Source organism: Zosterops lateralis, assembly GCF_965231275.1.
Source record: "Zosterops lateralis genome assembly, chromosome: 3".
NCBI classification, from domain to species: Eukaryota; Metazoa; Chordata; class Aves; order Passeriformes; family Zosteropidae; genus Zosterops; species Zosterops lateralis.
Window position 1 is genome coordinate 55,953,856 of NC_139764.1, and position 18,502 is coordinate 55,972,357.

Genomic DNA, 18,502 nt, shown 5'->3' on the forward strand with positions numbered 1-18,502 from the left:
GAAACATTTCTACATATCAGTTAGCTGTATAAATGCTAAGTAAATAGAGATGTATATGATCAAAGCCTAACTATGGAAGTTTATCTTGTAAATCCATGCTGCAGCAGCCACTGGCATATATGTCTGACCTTTTTTTTTTTCAGTAAACATTATCATAACATCTTTGAATATATTTATTACAATAAACCAACACAAACCCTCATTAACTTCTAGCACTCATGATTTTGTATCATTAAAATGTTTTATCTACAGTAGAGCATTTTCATCAAGACATAAAAACAGCTCTCTTAACTGCACATTCATTATTATTCATTACCTCACCTTTTCTGTAATATTTAAAAATTAGTTTTTAAAGAGCAATTAAGAACAAACCATCCAAGTTTTGTTTCAATAAACTTTGCATTTGTTAAAGCACACACACACAGAATCACATGGAATATTCTGAGTTGGAAGGGACCCACAAGTATCAGCAAGTCCAATTCTTATGTGAATGGCCCACACAGTGATCAAAGCTGACCTTGGCATTATCAGCATCGTGCTCTAACCAACTGAGCAAGGATATTTTATACAGACTCTGGAATAACTTCCAGAGCTCTTATCACAACAAAATTCAATGATAACTGCATTTTGAAAAAGAAGATTCAGAATAATCTCATCATTTTAGTTAGCTATTAGTTAGTGTTGTAGTTAGTTATATTTTATTGTAGGTTTTTGTTTCAAGTGGACTCACTCTGATGCTTTTAGTTTAAGTATTTATTTATAAGGATGACACACAACATGTTAATCAGAGAGAGCTCAATCTTTAAAAGACTAGCTGTAATTGCTTCCCCCTTGTGTTGAGAGTTCTCCCAGTAACATGTTAAGCTTTACAGTAAATTTTAAAAAGGCCTTCTGCAGTCAAGCATAATTTAATACCCTTTACATGATGAGAAATGTCTTTCTCTACTATTATTGATGGACTTCTTGAAATTATTGCAGCACATTCCTCCCTGCCTTTCAAATGCCAAAACTGAGGTTCAAAATCCACAAAAATTTTTAAAACTAAATTTTGAGATGTCTGTCTTGAGGCACAGAATAAACAACCCTGAGCTGTAAGCTACAGTCAAACTAAACCACACATTTTAATTAATATATCCCTTGTGTGAGGACAGCAGCGAGCTAGAAAGCAAAGATATACAAGAGATACTATAGTTTTGACACAATATTGTCAGAAATACTTCACAATCTTCACATGAAATAGCAAATTTTTATAAAATATTTTAATGACACATCCAGCAGTGACACTGGAGAAGGAATCAAATTAGCAGGGTTACAGTTGTTTTCAAAGAATGAATTTTCCCTGAAAAGTTCCAAACCTTGAGATGTGGGAATTTAAAATTAAAAGATCTTGAGAGGAAACAAAATGATCTGACTGAGCATCTCAAGATTCCACTGATTTAGTGACAATCACACAGATAATTCCTCCTTGTATCAATCAACCCACATCTTAAATGTCAGCTTTGGTTCTGTGAGACACAAGTATGCCATACAAAAAAGCTGGCTTCAGTTAACCAGATCTCTTTAGGAAATGGGACAAAACATCTTCTCCAATGCTGAAATCCTAGCAGTGCACTGGTCCTTCTGCATTATTATATATTTTAGTATTATCATGGATGATGGGCTAGGGAGGGATGGAAAGGTTATTCAAAGACAAGTGAAAATTTCTTGCTATCTAGATAATCATGTATATATAATACCAATTCAGCTCTCCCCTAAATTTAAGGGAAACTCAGTTTTTAACTTCAAAAGATTCTTCATGAAATCTAAATGCTGCTTTTTTTTTTTTTTTTTTTTTTTCTCTCTCAAAACTAAAAAAAATAGAAGAAAACTACTAACCTTCACTTCTGGGCACAGTCTCTGCAGCACCCGGTGTTTTGTCTGGCATCTCTGCAGACACAGACTTAGTTAAACCTAATGGACAAAAAGCAAAGAAAGAGTTCTCCATCAAAACTAGTACATTTCAGTAAGACACTCCCCTGCTCCACAGCCCCTGTGAAGGATATATTTTGAGCTTTCATCACTTCTGTGTTTGTATGTAAGAAACATAAACAGAAAAAACTCTCTTAGGATTAACTGCATTACCACTCAGTTGGTTGTACTACCAGGCAGGCAGGCACAAAAGGACCCTCTCATACCTGAAAGTACTAATTGCATCTGGTGAACTTCTGTCTTTGATTTACAATTTTCTGCCTCGGTTAATTCCTAGTGAGAGGTCTATGAACTGGACAGAAGAGCTGCTTACACTCAGGTACTGCTGAAGTTAACCATGGAGTAACCATCCAGAGGGTCACATCAGCCTGCATCAAACAGAAAATCCCACTAACTTAAAGCTTTACTATACTATAGAGCACCAATATTTCTTCCAGCACAGCACCGGGCAGAGAAGAAAAGGCTTCTCAGGAAGGCAGTGAACACATCTCCTCTTACAGCAACCTTATGTACCCTCTGTGGTACTGGCCAATGGTCAACATGTGGTCACCACACACTGGCTTTTGTATCCTTCTTTCTAGTACCTTTGAATATTTTCCCATCACCAGCAATGCTGACACTCCATTTTACATAGTGAAAGCCTCACGATCAGACAGGATGCACCAAGACAAGACAAATCAGAACCAGAAGGATTCTCTGTTTGATGGAGTCTGTGTGCCAAGAAGGACAGGGACTTCACCTCAGCTGACAATTCGTACAGCACTGTTCAGAGTACACAGCATTGAAGTTCACAGTAAAGCCTTAATTCCTAATGAAGGAATCATCTACTTTCTAACAACACTGAGGCAAAGAGATTGGTTTGGCATGCAGGTTTCAAGACAGCCATCAGATCCAGAGTTATGGGAGACCACCCTGGATAACCCTGCAGCAGAACTGAGACTGAACTCAAATAAATGGCCCTTTTTTCTTCCCTTCTTAAATTGCTTTACTTTCAAATTCATATAGCTTGTTTTGAATCCTATCCTCAGATACAAAATGAGAAGATTTCTGCCCTAGTGTCCAATAAAGAGCTTAGTTTTACATTACAACCAAACTACACAAAATCTGTAGGATTTCTTAAGCTTTTTAAGTCATAAAATAGTATTTCAGGTGTGTCATGCAGGGCAAGTATATTTGTCATATTTAATTCACAAATATGTAAGAGAAACATTAGACACATGTGAGGCTACAATTCACTAGCACATCTTAGGGTAAAAATTAATTTCTATTTAACTGATGAAATTCTACCACATATGATTTTTCTAGATCAGCCAATTCATCTCTACTCAAGATAAAATCCACCATGTCTTACTCAGGAATTACTTTGTCCTTAACACAGATGTTTCATCCACACAACAGTACATATACTAAAGACTGTGAGCTAGCTAAACATCTTCTCTAACTCCCCCAAATTAATAGCTGTAATGCTTATCCACTTGAAGGTCTGGGTTTATGAGTTCATAAACCACAGCTGGACAGTGCCACAAACTGAAGAAACAAGTGTGCCCACAACAGAGGTTTAAACAACTATAAACACCTAGAGGTCTCCAAACTCCTTCAGAAATCTGCTGTAAAACAGAACTCGCTCTCCAGAAGACAATTAAAAAATAAATTTGTTCTTCAGACAGATTACTCAAATTTAATTATCTGTGCTTATCATCACTAAGCAGTTGGCTAGAATAAATACACCAACTAATTCTAAAACTTGGCAAGCTCATGTCTAACCCTCTGCATTCAGTGATGCACTACATATTCTCTGAACACTGCATCATTATAAGTCAAATTCCAGTTATCCAGTGACTTACTAGTAAAGTTGATAGGAACCAGTTAATCACACAATGTACTTGAAACAAGAAATTTATAAACAAAAACTGTATTTACTTTCTGTGATTAATTTTAAAATACAAAAACATGTTTTCTTTAAATTTTACTTTTTAAATAAATAATTTTATATCATTTATTCAGGAAACAATATGTTTAAAATGGAAAAAATATGGATATCCACATAAGCTTTCTGGTTTTGGCTGATTGGAGTTGCACAGACTTGAAATAAGTATGTTAAGTAAAGTAAACTTCACCATGAAACTACTCACACAGTCACTCACTGACATGTTAATGACAAAAAAATTAAAATCAGTACTCTCAGAAATAATTTTCAGCTTTTTTTAGTGGCATTTTGTAGAGGTGCTAAATACAAGCAAGAAAAAAAGACTTTTTTTCTTGCCTTTTCTGCCCTGATTTTTATTTACATAAGTCAATTTTTTTCTTGTCTAAAGTAGGCCAGCCTTTTCTACTTGGCCTCCTCAGGAAGTGATAGCCTTGCTTTTCTGTTATCAAAACTCAAAACCAGAAAGCAATTTTACTGCAAGTAAGACACGCCCCAACAGTCATTTATCCGAATTTAATGGAGTTCCTGTGCTTATCCCTTGCTATGGAGCATGACCTATCATTCCCAGTACAAAACCAAATGGGATTCAAATGGGCGTTGAATGACCTTGTCATTTTTAATAATGGAATAGTAACTTGAAAGCTGGATCATTCAATTACTGCACACAAACCAAGGTATTTATTGAACAGGTTCAGACCTGCCACAGCTACAACAACTCTGTTTCAAGAGCTCACCTGGATAATCTGTGGCAATTTCAAAAAATACGGTCCCACTAATGGTTTTCTACAGACTTACCAGTTTAGCAGCTCTGCATTACAAAACATGATAACAAGAGTGGCTTAACATAGTTACAACAGGTTAAAGAAAGACAGCCTCTGTGCCTAGAAAAGTGCATCTTCAGAACAATGTTTAGAAACTCTCAGACCTCCAAAATCCCTGAGTCCAGCTGTTGAAAGGACACTGTCAACTCCTAAACCATGTCCCTAAGTGCCACATCTACATGCCTGTTAAATATCTCCACAGATGGTGTTTCCATCTCTTCCCTGGCCAGCCTGTTTCAATGCTTGAAAAACCGTTCGCACGAAGAATTTTTCTCCCCAAATATTCTTGTCACTGTCTGTAATGGTTTTCAGAAATGAACCAGTCTGAAATTTGTTGCTGCTTTTTCTAAAGCTTACAGAAGATTACTTGTACCAATAGTACAACCAGGTGCAAATATGACACACTTTTCAACACTTTTCCAATTCACTGTCAGCTGAAAACATTACATGCAAAAATGGAGGTCCAGTAATGTGGTACAGAACAGTATTTTATGACTTTTTTTAAAAGTACACAAATCTATATATTTTAAAATATACCTTTCCCCCTTTCTGTCTCATTAATGCAAACCAGTTCAATGCAATTGCTAGAAATTGCAGAATATACTAAAAAATTTCCAAAAGAAAGAAATACAGAACTGTGCTATTGTTTTCTGTAACACACCAAGTTTTGAATTATTCAAAAAACAGAAGTCAATGCTGAGCATTCCTTTATTTATAAAGTTCCTCCTTTTAATCTAGAAAGGAAATCTCTGACAAAAACTATTCATCAGACAAGGAAACTAAACTTCTCTCTCTCTCTGCAGTAAGGCCAAGCTGGACTCATGTAAAATCCAGCAGAAAAGCAGCATTTGGGGTACAAACTTGCTACTAAATGTAAAAGGAAACAATGCTTGCTCACTTTCTATACATATAATTTCCACTTATCCAGACAATCTTAGTAGTAGTAGTATCCCAAAGTTTTTAAGCACCTTATAAAAACATTCCAGGTAGACCCTTCCAAATACTCTTGCAATATAATTATTGAAATAGTTTTAATTGTCTCTGAATATCAGGCTCAGCTATTCTTGTAGTCCATGAGGTACCTTGCATCTTTGAATTCATCAGTCAAAACTTCAACCTACTGCTTAGAGCACTTTTTACAGAAATTCTACTAAGAGAACTGTAAATACATAGGCATTGATAATTTATGAATAAACACAGCTGTACTGTTTACATTTCTCAGTTAAGCAAAACTCTTTAACAGCAACCAAAACTAGTCAGATGTATGACCATGCATTTTCATGGGCCATAATCAGTTAGGGCCACCCAAACAGGCATACTGGGAGGTCCTAGTTCAAGAAATTTTTTGTTCCTTCCAGTAGATTGATTTGCCTTTAAAATCCCGAGCTGCTAAAAGCTGCAAATCAGCTTTAGCATTATGAAAAACATAAGATCCTTTAAACACAGCATCTAAACCAAAAGTGTGCTGTAGCCCAATTAGTAAAACATTCAAATTTATAGCACATGGGTGGCTAAAAAGACTTTTAAAAAAGCATGCTCACACAAGATATGGATTACTTGTGTTTCACAGACAAATATATTCCTTGTCTCTTTAATTAACTGTACTTTGCAAAAAAAAAAAAAAAAAAAAAAAAAAAAAGAAAGAAAACCATTGGTAAGAGTTTCCAATTATTCAATGCCACTGTTAATCAAAGTATCATGATTTTCATTTTCAAAGTTTCATGGACAAATTTTCATGGGAGAGAAGATTTGTGTTCTACTTTTGTTCTTTCAGCAATTTATTGCTATAGTCTCAAAAAAGCATCAAGGCATTTCAAAGAGACTATTGTTCCTCACAGGAGTGTTTGCAGATGTAACTATGGAGCCCAACTATGTATTTATGTTGAGCAACGATCATCGCTAACCAAAATCTAAACTGAACCTCCTCCTTTGTGTCCAACCCCTGGCCCCTACTCTACATCTGTTCCAAATAGATGAGAGTGATCATATTTAAGAAAGTTGGTTGGATTTCTCCAAAAACTTGTCAAACACAGTCACTTTTCAATGACAGACACTGCACTTCTCCCCCGTCTTCCACAGGCACAATCGGCATTAATATAAGACTCTGCTGTGGTCACTTTATTCACAATCAATAATACTTTATTACAATTTTAAATGCAGTCTTTTACAGATTAAACAGTCAGTGTTTTATGCACACATTGACACATGTAAAACAAATGAAGTCCTGAAATCCTACATTACATACTGTGCTGTTAACAGAAAAGCTATCTAGATTATTTTAAAATAGTATCTAGATGAGTTCTTCCCACGGAAAAAAAAAAAAAAAAAAAAAAAAAAAAAAAAAAAAAAAAGGTGCATAAGGGAAAAAGGACAATGCTGCAAGGCTGCTCAAAGACAGCCTGCACAGATGGCCACCCTTCTTGGATGAATGGTATTAGGTGTTGCATTTCTGAATGCAAAACATCTCACAGAACCCCAAAACCAGCACTCATATTCTCAGGTTTCAGGATGAACTCCAAACTCCAAGGATAGCTACAGTAAAATTCATACTCATATCCATGCACTCAGACTTTGACATTTGATTGTTAAACACTGCATATTATCTTTTTTTAGAGAATAACGACATCTGTCCCTGATCTAGTTTTTGGCATTTGTTTGCCTACAAAATCCCCTCCGGAGTAGATGCATTGCTGCTCTGAACCCTATGAGAATAGCTTTGATCCCAGGTCACATAAACCACAAAAACAAGTTTATATGCTAACACTAATACAGATCTTTCACATGAACCAAGAAGAACAAGAAGTGACACTGAAGGAAACCCTAAATAACACTGACCTAAGGGATAGCAGTTATGAGGACATAAACCAAGCCCTCATTTCTGCTCCTATTCACTGCCACCCTTCAGCCTCCCTAAGAAATATGGCAGTACCTGTTTAAGATTCAAGTGTTATTTCAAGTTCATAGTTATTCCTTCAAAATTGCACAGAATTCTAATGGTTTCTTTCATTCCCTTCCAGCAGCACTCTGGATGTGGGTGTGAATAACAGGTTCCCTTCTACAACAATGTCCCACAAAAATTTTCCAGTCTTTTCCCCCCTGCACATCAACACATACCAAAATATTCCAGCTTTGAGGGGTTTTGCTGGAGCTTGGGGTTTGGATTTTGTGGGGCTTTTTGATAAGACGCTACACGTTTTGCTGATATTTCCAAACTGGGTCATCCTTTCATTTTCTTTTCCACAGAAAGGCAGCAACTGTGACACATAAGACAAATGCAGCAAGAGATGACTTGGTCCAAACAAGACCCTCTGATCTATACTGGCAAGAAGGAGTGAAACCCCCTTTTACACATTTGCCCACTGATGAAAGCCACAGTAATATCACTCCCTCTCCTGCCCACTTCTTCAAAATTTACTTAATCTACAGCATCCTCTGCCTAGTTTCTGGAGCTAACCATCCATACTGTGGCTCCAATCCAAAATACCTAACTTTTTGCCAGCAGGCAAAGACCAAATCACAGAATCCCTCTGTCACTTTCACTCTGATTTACTGTAATTCACCATATTTGAATGTGAAAAACACCATAAATGTTCTAATGTAAGGAATGAGCAGTCTGACTCCTCTGTGGTTTAACTGCTGTGTGTATGTCTTCTCCCTCCTCCCATCTCTCCAACAGTTCTGAATCCATTCCCAGTGCTATTCCAAGGTTTTGGTCATGGTTTTCCAAACCCACTAAAAGATCAAGTTCAGCAGCTAATCACCATGTTTCAGTCAGCGAGGCAAGACAGCATACTTTTTACAAAGTAACACCGGATACAAGGTCTAGAAGGGAATGTGACACAGTATTTTCTTCTTCAAACTTTGTCTAGAACTTCTTGAAAAGATAAGCCATACTCAGAATTTGGTCTGTGTCCAACCCCACTGCAAGGCTCCTCACTTAAAACAGCATATACTGCTTCTGAGGCCAAGTGAAACAAAGAGGAAAATTCCCTACAGGGTCTTGTGGGAGGAGGAAGAGGGATCAAAACCTTGACTGACACTCCTCTATTATGCTTGTGAAGCATATGCTCAAAGCCTAAGCAGGAAGACATCCTCTTTAATTGGTGAAATGCATGTATTTCCTGCACATATGTATTAACTATGTGCTGCTCACAATAGTTTCTCAGCTCAGCAGAAGCACTGTCTTTCAATCTCAAGTCATTTCAGTGCAGTTTGTAGGAAATTTCTCAGTATAATTAACCATGTGCCATTTCTCTTTCTGTAAAAATGAAACATGAATGAATATTTTTGAAAACATTTTTTAGCATGTTCTCTTCTGTACACACAGCTTTGCTCCAGACAAGAAGTAGTCACACTGCACTACAACATACACTGAAGACTGAGCTAGCTAAACACCTTCTCTAACTCGCCCAAATTAATAGCTGTAATGCTTATCCACTTGAAGGTCTGGCTCTGTGAGTTCATAAAGGTGACAAAACACCCCAGCTCCTCCCTGCGTGGCGCTGGGAAGCGCTTTCCCGGGATGCTGCCCCTGAGGCTCCGGTTCCAGCAGAGCTCCCGCAGGTGGCACTCGCCGCTCCACGGGAAGACAAAACTCAGCGCTCGCAGCAGAACCCGCCTCTCCCTGCCGGTCAGTGTGCCAAGCGAGGGTTAAAAATCCCTCTGAATCGTCCTGCTTATCACTCGAGTCTGGATTTGGGGTTGGGTAGCCTGACAACTAAGCTGCTACGCCACCTTTTGCTAATTTCAAAGCTCCCTACAACCAGAATGAACAGAATTATTTTGTAAAGCACTGGGCATTTTTCGAATTATATATACACATTGCTTATCTCATGCCTTTGTACAGTGCAGTTAATCTCAGCAGCTCTTCCAAGTCTTCATTAAAGTTAACTCCACATGAACAAAGGAAAAAAAAAATCCATCAAAAGATTATTCTTCACTTACATACGGAAGGTCTGTTACTTCAGACACTTCCTTTTGAATCTAAGCTTGAGAAAACAGACAGACTTAGGTGAAGTGGCTCAGCACAGGACATGCCTGACAGACACTGATGAAAACCGAGGAAAAGCAGGATAAGCAGGTCAGTCCCAAGATATTTAGGGACCTAGAGGCAAGTCTCAGCACAGACTGTTGTACAGCAGTAGCAAGTCACAGCTGCCAAGAACAGCTATCCTTATCACAAAATACTGTTGTCATCTACTCAAAGAAATCTGCTACTCAACAAGCATACACTGAAGCACACAATGTGTTCTAAGCAAAGCATTTTCTGAGCAAATTAAGAGCCCCATGTAATGCATTGCATGTAGTTACTCTGCAAAAACCAATCAACAGCATAGTTTTCTTTATTGACACTTAGAAAGATAGAGATAAAATCTTTTAACTGAGCTTTCCTTACATTGTTTTCTGATTTCATTTTTTAGATAATACTACTTCTACTGTTAAGTGCTAATTAGGGCCACACAAAGAAAACTGAATTTGAAACAAACTCATTTAAAAATAAACCAATTGCCTCAACATAGACAAGAATGTACAGTTCAACATTTTCTTTATTACAAGAGCTTATTTCTAGCACCATTACTTTGCGACTCTTTAGTAATGCATATATCAAGTGCAGAAATAGCACAAAAAGCACTATGCACATACACCAGCTACACCACTAAAGAGACTACAGGATTTTAGGGTCCTCACACTGTGGTAACAGTCAAACCCATGGCCAGAACCGTGAAGTTGCCAGAAAAGAATACCTGACCTTCCTCTCAAGAAATTCTCTGATGCTGTCAGAATTTATGCAGTCATTTTACCATATCACCCTAAATACAGTCTCTGAATGTTAAGTTTACAGCTGCACTTCACATTCCTCACCATTCACCCTTCCAGCTACACACCTCGGGTAACTGTTCAGGCTTTGTGGATAAAATAAGTTTAAAGCATTTTTTTAAAAATATATGTTAGGTATTTTGACTGGTCACTACCATTCCCTCTTCTTGAATCTTTCTCAAGAGAAATACAACTACAAATGCATTACATCTTGTATCTTGTTCAAGGAAGTCCAGATGAGGGCCATCAAGTTGATAAGGGGGATGGAGCACCTCTCCTAGGAGGAAAGGCTGAGACAATTGGGGTTGTTCAGCCTGGAGAAGAGAAGGCTCCAGGGTAATCTGATTGTGGCCTTTCAGTACCTGAAGGGAACCTATTCCCTTCAGAGAAAGTTGGAGAAAGCTGGAGAGGGATTTTTTTTACAAGAGCATATAGTGACAGGACAAGAGAGGATGACCTCAAACTGAAAGGGAAGAGCTTTAGATGAATATCTAAATCCACCTGTGGGTGGCGAGGCATTGGAAGGAGTTGCCCTGAAAAGTGGCGAATGTCCCCATCCCTGGAAGTGTTTAAGCCAGGTTAGATGGAGCTCTGAGCAACCTGGTCTCATTAATTGTGTCTCTGCCCATGGCAGGGAGGTTGGAACTAGATGATCTTTAAGATCTCTTCTAACCAAAGCCTTTCTATGATTTAATTCTAGTGAGCTGCAGAGTTTAAACCTCACCACTGGGCCAAAAGTTCTGGCTTAATAAACAAAGAAAAAGAAATTCCAAAACATTCCAGAGCTGGATGTGAACCTGTCAAACTTCTTCAATAACAGAGATTGCTTTATAGTGCACACGGTTAAGAAAAGGAAACTGAAGAGGAAAGAATTTCAGCATTGTTTATCACAGAATTGCTCAAATTCCTTTCAAAGCTCTGAACTTTGCTACAATTAGGAGAGATGCTGATTTGGCTATTAAACAATCAGAGAGATGCACACACGCAAAGAGTCCCTCTTTAGTGTTTTTCACATTCTGTCCCTCTTTAGTTTTTTAATATTCAAGCATCTGGTGCTCAGCAACTAGAGTTTTAAGATTTCTGGTTAGAGACAAAGACTACTGCTACTGTTCCACTCAGCTCACAGATATTAAAAAAACCAAACAAACAATAACCCAGCTAACATCCTAACAGTCAACTTTTACTCCCATTTCTCTCTTATACAAGATAGAACAAGCAAAGCAAACAAACAAAAAACCCTTCAGACTTGCATCTGGCATATATAGTGAAGAGCTCCTGGTACCTGCTTTTGCAGGCTGTAAGCCTCCTCCAAATTGTTTTTTTATTAGAGAGGTTGTGTAGCACTTAAAAAGACATTTCTTTTTTCACTTGATGCCTGTGCTTGGGGTATCACTAAATATCACCTTGGAAAAGACCATTGATGGGTAAATGGATCATTTCACCATAGGCTCAAGTAGCAGAAGAAATAAAATCAAAACAGGCTGCAGGGAACCAGAGCTGTTGTTGGAGCCCCAGGAATCCAACTACAGCAAACAAGTCAAATAACAGTGAAGATAAACTATAATATGCGAAGCCTTAAATTAATTTGAATCCAGTCCTATGTGCTGAATAAATATGACAGTGATGGATAACATACCAATGAATTCCAATACGTTGAAAGAAATGGATCTAACGATGATAGAAATAATCTTACCATGTCTGCAGGCATTTCACCCTCTGACACTTCCTTTTTCTATTTTTCATTTCTGTTTCAGGAAATTTCTTGACACCCAACTAAAATTCACTAACTTTGTCACACTTACTCGTCAGAAGAAAGGAAACAATCTTGCCATCTGCTTAGTAAGGACATCAGGCTGTGTCTATTATGTAGAGCAGTTTCTCTTGAAATCACAGGACTATGATAATAATGAAGGTTTTCCTGGGGCTTGTTTCATTTTTAATTAAAACTTTACAGCCCCCTTACAGAGAAATTCTTTATGTTTAAGGTCAGTAAAGAGCTATTATCTATGGGAAGAATGGAATTTGTATGTATTTTAACTCTGTCTAGGGCCAAAGTCAAGGCACTGAGATAGGGAATGACATCTTCCTCAAGTCACATAGCCAGTATGCAATGTAAACCCTGACAACTTGACAGAGATAAGGTGCATCCAAAAGCAAATACTCCAAGAGTAGAGAACAGTCCAATGCTTTTCAAGAGTATAAATACAAAAAAATGCTATTCAAAGTCAGTTGTTCCAGGGGTATTTTTTCTCTGCACTTAAACACATTTCTGAAAGCTCTCCCCACCAAAAAAAAACCAAAAACCAAAAGCAACAACAAAAAAAAAAATCCCAAAAAACCAAAACAAACAACAACAAAAAAACCCACAAAGAACAGCAAACGACAAAATGCTGCTTTGCACCAAATTGAAATCACCAATTTATTCTCTTACGTGCATTTTTTTTTTTAAAGCAGTGCTGGTTTTTCTTCCAGTTTGGGTAACAGCTGAGAAATTAGTATGCATCAAGTCACATTAGGCTGCTACACCTCTTCTGTAAAGTATTTGTAATATGCTTGGATTCACTGCATATTTTCAAAGAAATAACTTCAGACCTCACTATAAGAAGAAAACCACAGAACTTTCAGAATAAGGTCTTACTGATGAAAGACAAAAATGTCAGCACTGTCCAGAATGTCCATTTACTTTCTGAAAAATTTTCCTAAACAATGTTAATTCCAAGTAAAGAAGAGAGAATGATATTTTCCTCTTCAACTGTAAACTCTTTTGGAGAGTTAAAGCGGGGGGAGGGGAGGGGAGAGATGGGGGGGAGATACAAAGGAATGTTTGGTTTGGCATTGCTGACAAGGGCAATGTTCATGAAGGGGAAGCCTACTTAAAACCAGAATAATGGATAATTATTGCTTTATATGTGGATCTTTTATTAGTTTTGTCTCCATGACACACAGTGACACTGTTACATTTATAAGGAAAGACTCACTGTGAGGAGAATGGGCTCCTAAAAAGCCCATTTTTTAGTTTCCTTCAACTGCAATTGCCTGAGTACAGCATTACTGCTGAAATGAGAGGTTTAGATGCAGACTTTATAATTATTAGGCAAGTAATACTCAGTTGGCTTTTCCAGAAATTGCCATTTGAGTGGCTAGCCAAAGTACAGCCATGCATAACAAAGCTACTTACACATGCCCTCTGAAACACGTTTGTTGGGGTTTTTTTATGCACAGCCATGAGAAAAAGTCCATCTAACTTTCTGACTGCAGTGAAGTATCATTAATGAAAATTTTGGGGTTTTGTTTTCATCACAGAGTATGCAGCATTAGGAAACAACACAGCAACTCACATAAAAGAGTCAACAGTTAAAGCTTTCTGAGCCCTGATATATTCCAGGCTCCAAACACTGCTGAACCTGGCAGCCCCCCAAGCCCTGGCTCAGGCAGCTGACTGTAGGACCCCTTCACGTTCCTCCAGCTTTTCCTTCTCCTTACTTTGGGAATACATACATCCATGTGTATATATGTATATATATTTATATACACACTGTGCCCACATGTTATAAAAGAGGAAATTAATAACAGACAAGCTAACAGCACTGTGTACACTCCCTTGCAAATTGCCCATATGAATGGCCTCATAACTCAGATTGGGACATTTCCTGTAAAAACACTCCACTATTTATCAAGCCACTCCAGAGCGCAACTGTTGAAGCGTGGCTCGCAAACAACATGCTTTCTAGAGCCAAAGTTTGCAGTTATCTACAGAACACTCTAACTAGTTGGGATGGAGAAGCCAGAGCCCTCTTGCTGTATATTAGCTTTGAAAAGTATGTTCCCAGTTCAGAGTTCTGTAACTGCAGGCATAGCCCAACTGATTTTGTGGCACTGAATTGCACATGCAGAGCACAGAGAAGCTACGTTTCAAATTACATTTATGCTTAATCGCTGACAGAGCACATGCATATACACAATCATTACATATATTCATTATAAAGAATAAGGAACATTAGATGAAATAGGACTAGAAATGGAAGTTATTTCATTCACCCATGATCAGCACAAGTATAGAGTCTAGGAGACTAAAACTGTTAAAAGGAAAACTACTCATGGTAGCAATCTTTAACCTGTCAGAATTTCCAAAGGAATTTGAATGAGCATTTTGACAGAAGCAGGTGACAAGGTTTTGAATAAACATTTCTTTTGGGCTAAACCGTTGTATTCTCTAAACATGGAAACTTCTTCTATGCAAATATAGATCCCCACCACACTTTCTCAGAAGAGCCAAATTTCTTAGTAAACACTAACTCGCCAAATGCAGATCTTCACTTGGGTCCTGACCAAAATACTACTTCTATTCAGAAAAAACGACATGGGGAAAAAATAACATGACTTATGAGTATTATAGTTGGAAAGGTGATTTCCTTCAGCTGAATGTTTTTCTCCTTTCTACATCAGTCTAAGAGACATGGTTTGATCAATCAGTTGTTTGTAAGTAATTCTCGACAACTGCATGGAGCTGAGCCATGGTGCACTTTGATACTTCATTCACCTTCTCAGAAAACAAAATAAATAATTAGACTTATCTTTCGAATGCAGAAACGGAGAAGTACCAATTCTGTGCTAAAATAACAAAACCCAGCTACAGCAATACACTGACAATTCCAGAAGAACCTATTTTTAAGAAAACAGCTTTATATTTCATTGGTCATTTGATCTAGTACTAGAAACCAACAAAAATAAGGATGGGGTGTGAGGAATCTCTAAACAGGCTTGATTAAAGTAAATATTCAAAGGGATATTACTCAAGTCAGTACCAAGAGCTTCGGCCAGTTTCCAAAGCCTTTTGAATTCTCAGAGCTAAGCCCAGTGAATTCAGATGAAAGTTCCTTTTCTTCCACTTTTAAGGGAAGAAATAACTTATGTGAACTTTCCGCAAAACACCCTCCTGAGTTTAGTAATTGGGGTACAAACCTAAAGCATTGCCAAGACACACAACTAACTATAAACCTTAATGTTTCATTCAAATATTAATACTGATCTACTGAAACAACACTAGAGGCATTCCAATAATGCTGTTTCAAGTTATGTAATACCATCCTTAGTACATAAAAATCCCAGCTCCTCCATTCTTGCTGCCTAGCCCACATTTTGTCCTCTGAGGAACACAGGCACACAGAGTGCATACTAACAACACCAGGTTCCCACTGAACCCAGCAAGAGGCACAGCAGAGCAAGGAAACCACCTGGCCCTGCCTCACTCTGAGATTATGCCAGTCTATTCAGTGGGGCTACAGGAAAAAAAAGAAAAAGTCCCTGTTGTATTTCAAACACACACAAAGAGTGCATATTACCACAAAAAGCAGGGAACAACTCTATCTGATCAGCAAATGAGTTTCCATCCATAGCCCTCTAAGCCTTACTGCATTCAGGCAAGAAGAGTAAGGGGAAGGAGCATTTGCTCCCTTGAAATTTAGTGACAGTTACTCAATCCTCTTCTCATCCTGTCACTGTTCCCACAGCCTGTGCAGTGTTTCCAGACACCACCAAGCCACTACCACTTTCTCCTCAATGGTCATCACTATGTGTTCATCCACCAGGGCATAATTTATCAAGTGCCAAATCAGTTCCAAACTCTTCTATTTCCTCTTTCCCAGTTCCAAACTTCTCCATTTCTCTCTACAAAACAAACAATCCAGAAATTCACCTTGAAATGAACAACAGCAATTCTGTAGAGCAAAGTTACCCAAGCAAGGGACTGAAAAAGTCTTCAGAGAAATGATGACTGAGAAGATATGCTCACATAAATAAAAAGTGACCCTTGATCTTCCCCACAGTGAAAACACTCATGGGATTTCTGGACCAACCTGCAGATTCTCTGATATTGAATAAATGCTGAGGTCACATTGCAGGGTTTATTCATCAGAAAAACAAAGACTGTTCTTAAAATCAATGCATTAGATATGCCCAAAAAGTGCTCCGGGGTGCAAAAGCAAGCTGGGACAGAATAACACATCTGTGGTAATGAATAATTCTAGTCTCCAAAACAGGGTGCATAAAAGCCATCTCTCAAGAGTGATGGCTGACCTGCACTAGGAACTGAGTCATGCCTGGAAGCTGTCTGTGGAGAAGGCCAGCATTTCCCAGCATCACATCAGCAAACATGACCATCATAGACCATCATCTTCCAGGCCTGGGAATACTCCTAGATCCATCTGAATTTTACACAGGTGTAACCTGACAGCACTCCTCTCTCAGGCCACCTATGCTCATTAAACCTTTGCCGACACATAGTTTCGAACAATTTTTTCTTAATTGAGTCTTATTACACACTTCAAAGATTTAAAGAACTCTGAATATAGACAGAGACAGAAAAACACACACTAGCATAAAAGCAGAACAGGGAGAGAAGGAAGAAAAAAAGACAACCACATTCACTGCAGAGGAGAAAGTATAATTACAGGCAATTGAACTACTCTTCCCCTATGCATATACCACTGGAAGTGTCAGGGTTTGCTTTTACTTTTCAGTCCTGACCTTTAAAACAGACCAGATACAAACCTTTCAAAAAGGAGCATAATTTTCTGTCTCTGTATCTCCAGAAATCTTTCTCTGCAACTCTCAGCTCCTGCGTATCCAACAAATGATGGATGCCTCCTTCCACTGTTTTAGAGCAAGAGATTTTTGCACAAGGAGAGTTCGAAGACCCAGCTCTCCTGTAGCAAGAAAAGTCCTCTTTTGGCTGTTCCATGGACAAGTTTAAGTCTGAGCATCCCTGTGATATTACCAGGTTAATGGCAGTGTGAAATGCAAAGCAGATCCTTAATGGAAGGGAATTTTTTGTGATTTGGGGTCTTTGGGTTTTCTTTTAAATCCAACCATAATACACTTCAAGCAAAAACTATTAAAGTTTGGGAAGAAGCTGCAATGAATCCTAGTTATAAAACAAAGGCCAAACTTTTAAAAAACTGTGTAGTCATTTTAGCATCTAACCCAATTTGTGGAAAACAAGAACCCAGGATACTTAACAAAAGCAACTATAGTGAACGTTAAGGCAACTACCAAACTTCAAAATTACCTGTTATTTTTGACAGCTTTGAGTTTTTACAACTAAATGTAAGAGAAGTTTGGTCTATTTTAAAACACGTAACATGTAAACTATGTGATACTTCCTTCAAATTGTTCTTACCAACAAACAACCAAAAAAAAAAAAAAAAAAAAAAAAAAAAAAAAAAAAAAAAAACAACCAACCAAAAAACCCCAACAACAACAAAATAAAAAAAATCCACCAAAAACAAAACTACAAAACTAAGGAACAAGATTTGAACCATATAAACTCTGATGGGCTGAATTACCATAACCTTTATAGTATGTCTAGATTTATTTTGTCTTTTTCCAAAGTTAACTGCCAGCAAAATTTACATAGAAACTCAACTATTTGATTAATTCATTAGTTACAAAAGTTACTAGCTGAAACAGATTAACTACCAGCCTCACATCTCTGAAGCTGAAGATTCAGCATATTTCTCTAAGGAAGTAAGAGACCTGCTCCACTTTTCAGAGAAGTAATTACAAAAACATATTTTTCTTTTACCAGTTCAAGCATGGATTAAAACTTAAATAAATTATACAGTCCATTTCAACCACATACGTGTTCTTTGGGCTTTTTTTTCAGTTTTGCTTTTTTCTGCCCTGCAAGAACTCCATCAAAGATCTACTTCAACTGATGCATCAGAGTGCTTACTTAGCTAGATTAGAAGAAGATACCAAGTGAAAAAAAAAAGATTTGCAACCTTTTGGCTGCAATAAAGGAAAAGAAATCTATTAGGAAGAATATTTGAATGCTCTACAGATTGAGAGCCTGAAGAAGATGGCACATGGGTCACCCAGTGCCTGATTATTGGGTAGTGTTTCATATTCCAGTTTTTCTCCAGGATACTGGTGCCTCCCCCAGGAAGGCTGCACTCCACCTATTCCCAAG

General features: G+C 37.8%; 1 protein-coding gene across 2 annotated transcripts in view; it reads right to left on the reverse strand.

The window, feature by feature from the left end:
* The window catches only part of PLEKHG1 (pleckstrin homology and RhoGEF domain containing G1), a 123,859-nt gene that overhangs the window by 85,764 nt on the left and 19,593 nt on the right, over positions 1–18,502 (reverse strand). For both annotated transcript variants that reach the window (XM_083858192.1, XM_083858193.1), the window contains exon 3: positions 1,876–1,950. In XM_083858192.1, the coding sequence (XP_083714318.1) occupies positions 1,876–1,924 (49 nt within the window). In that variant the 5' untranslated portion in view covers positions 1,925–1,950. The remainder of the gene's footprint in view (positions 1–1,875; positions 1,951–18,502) is intronic.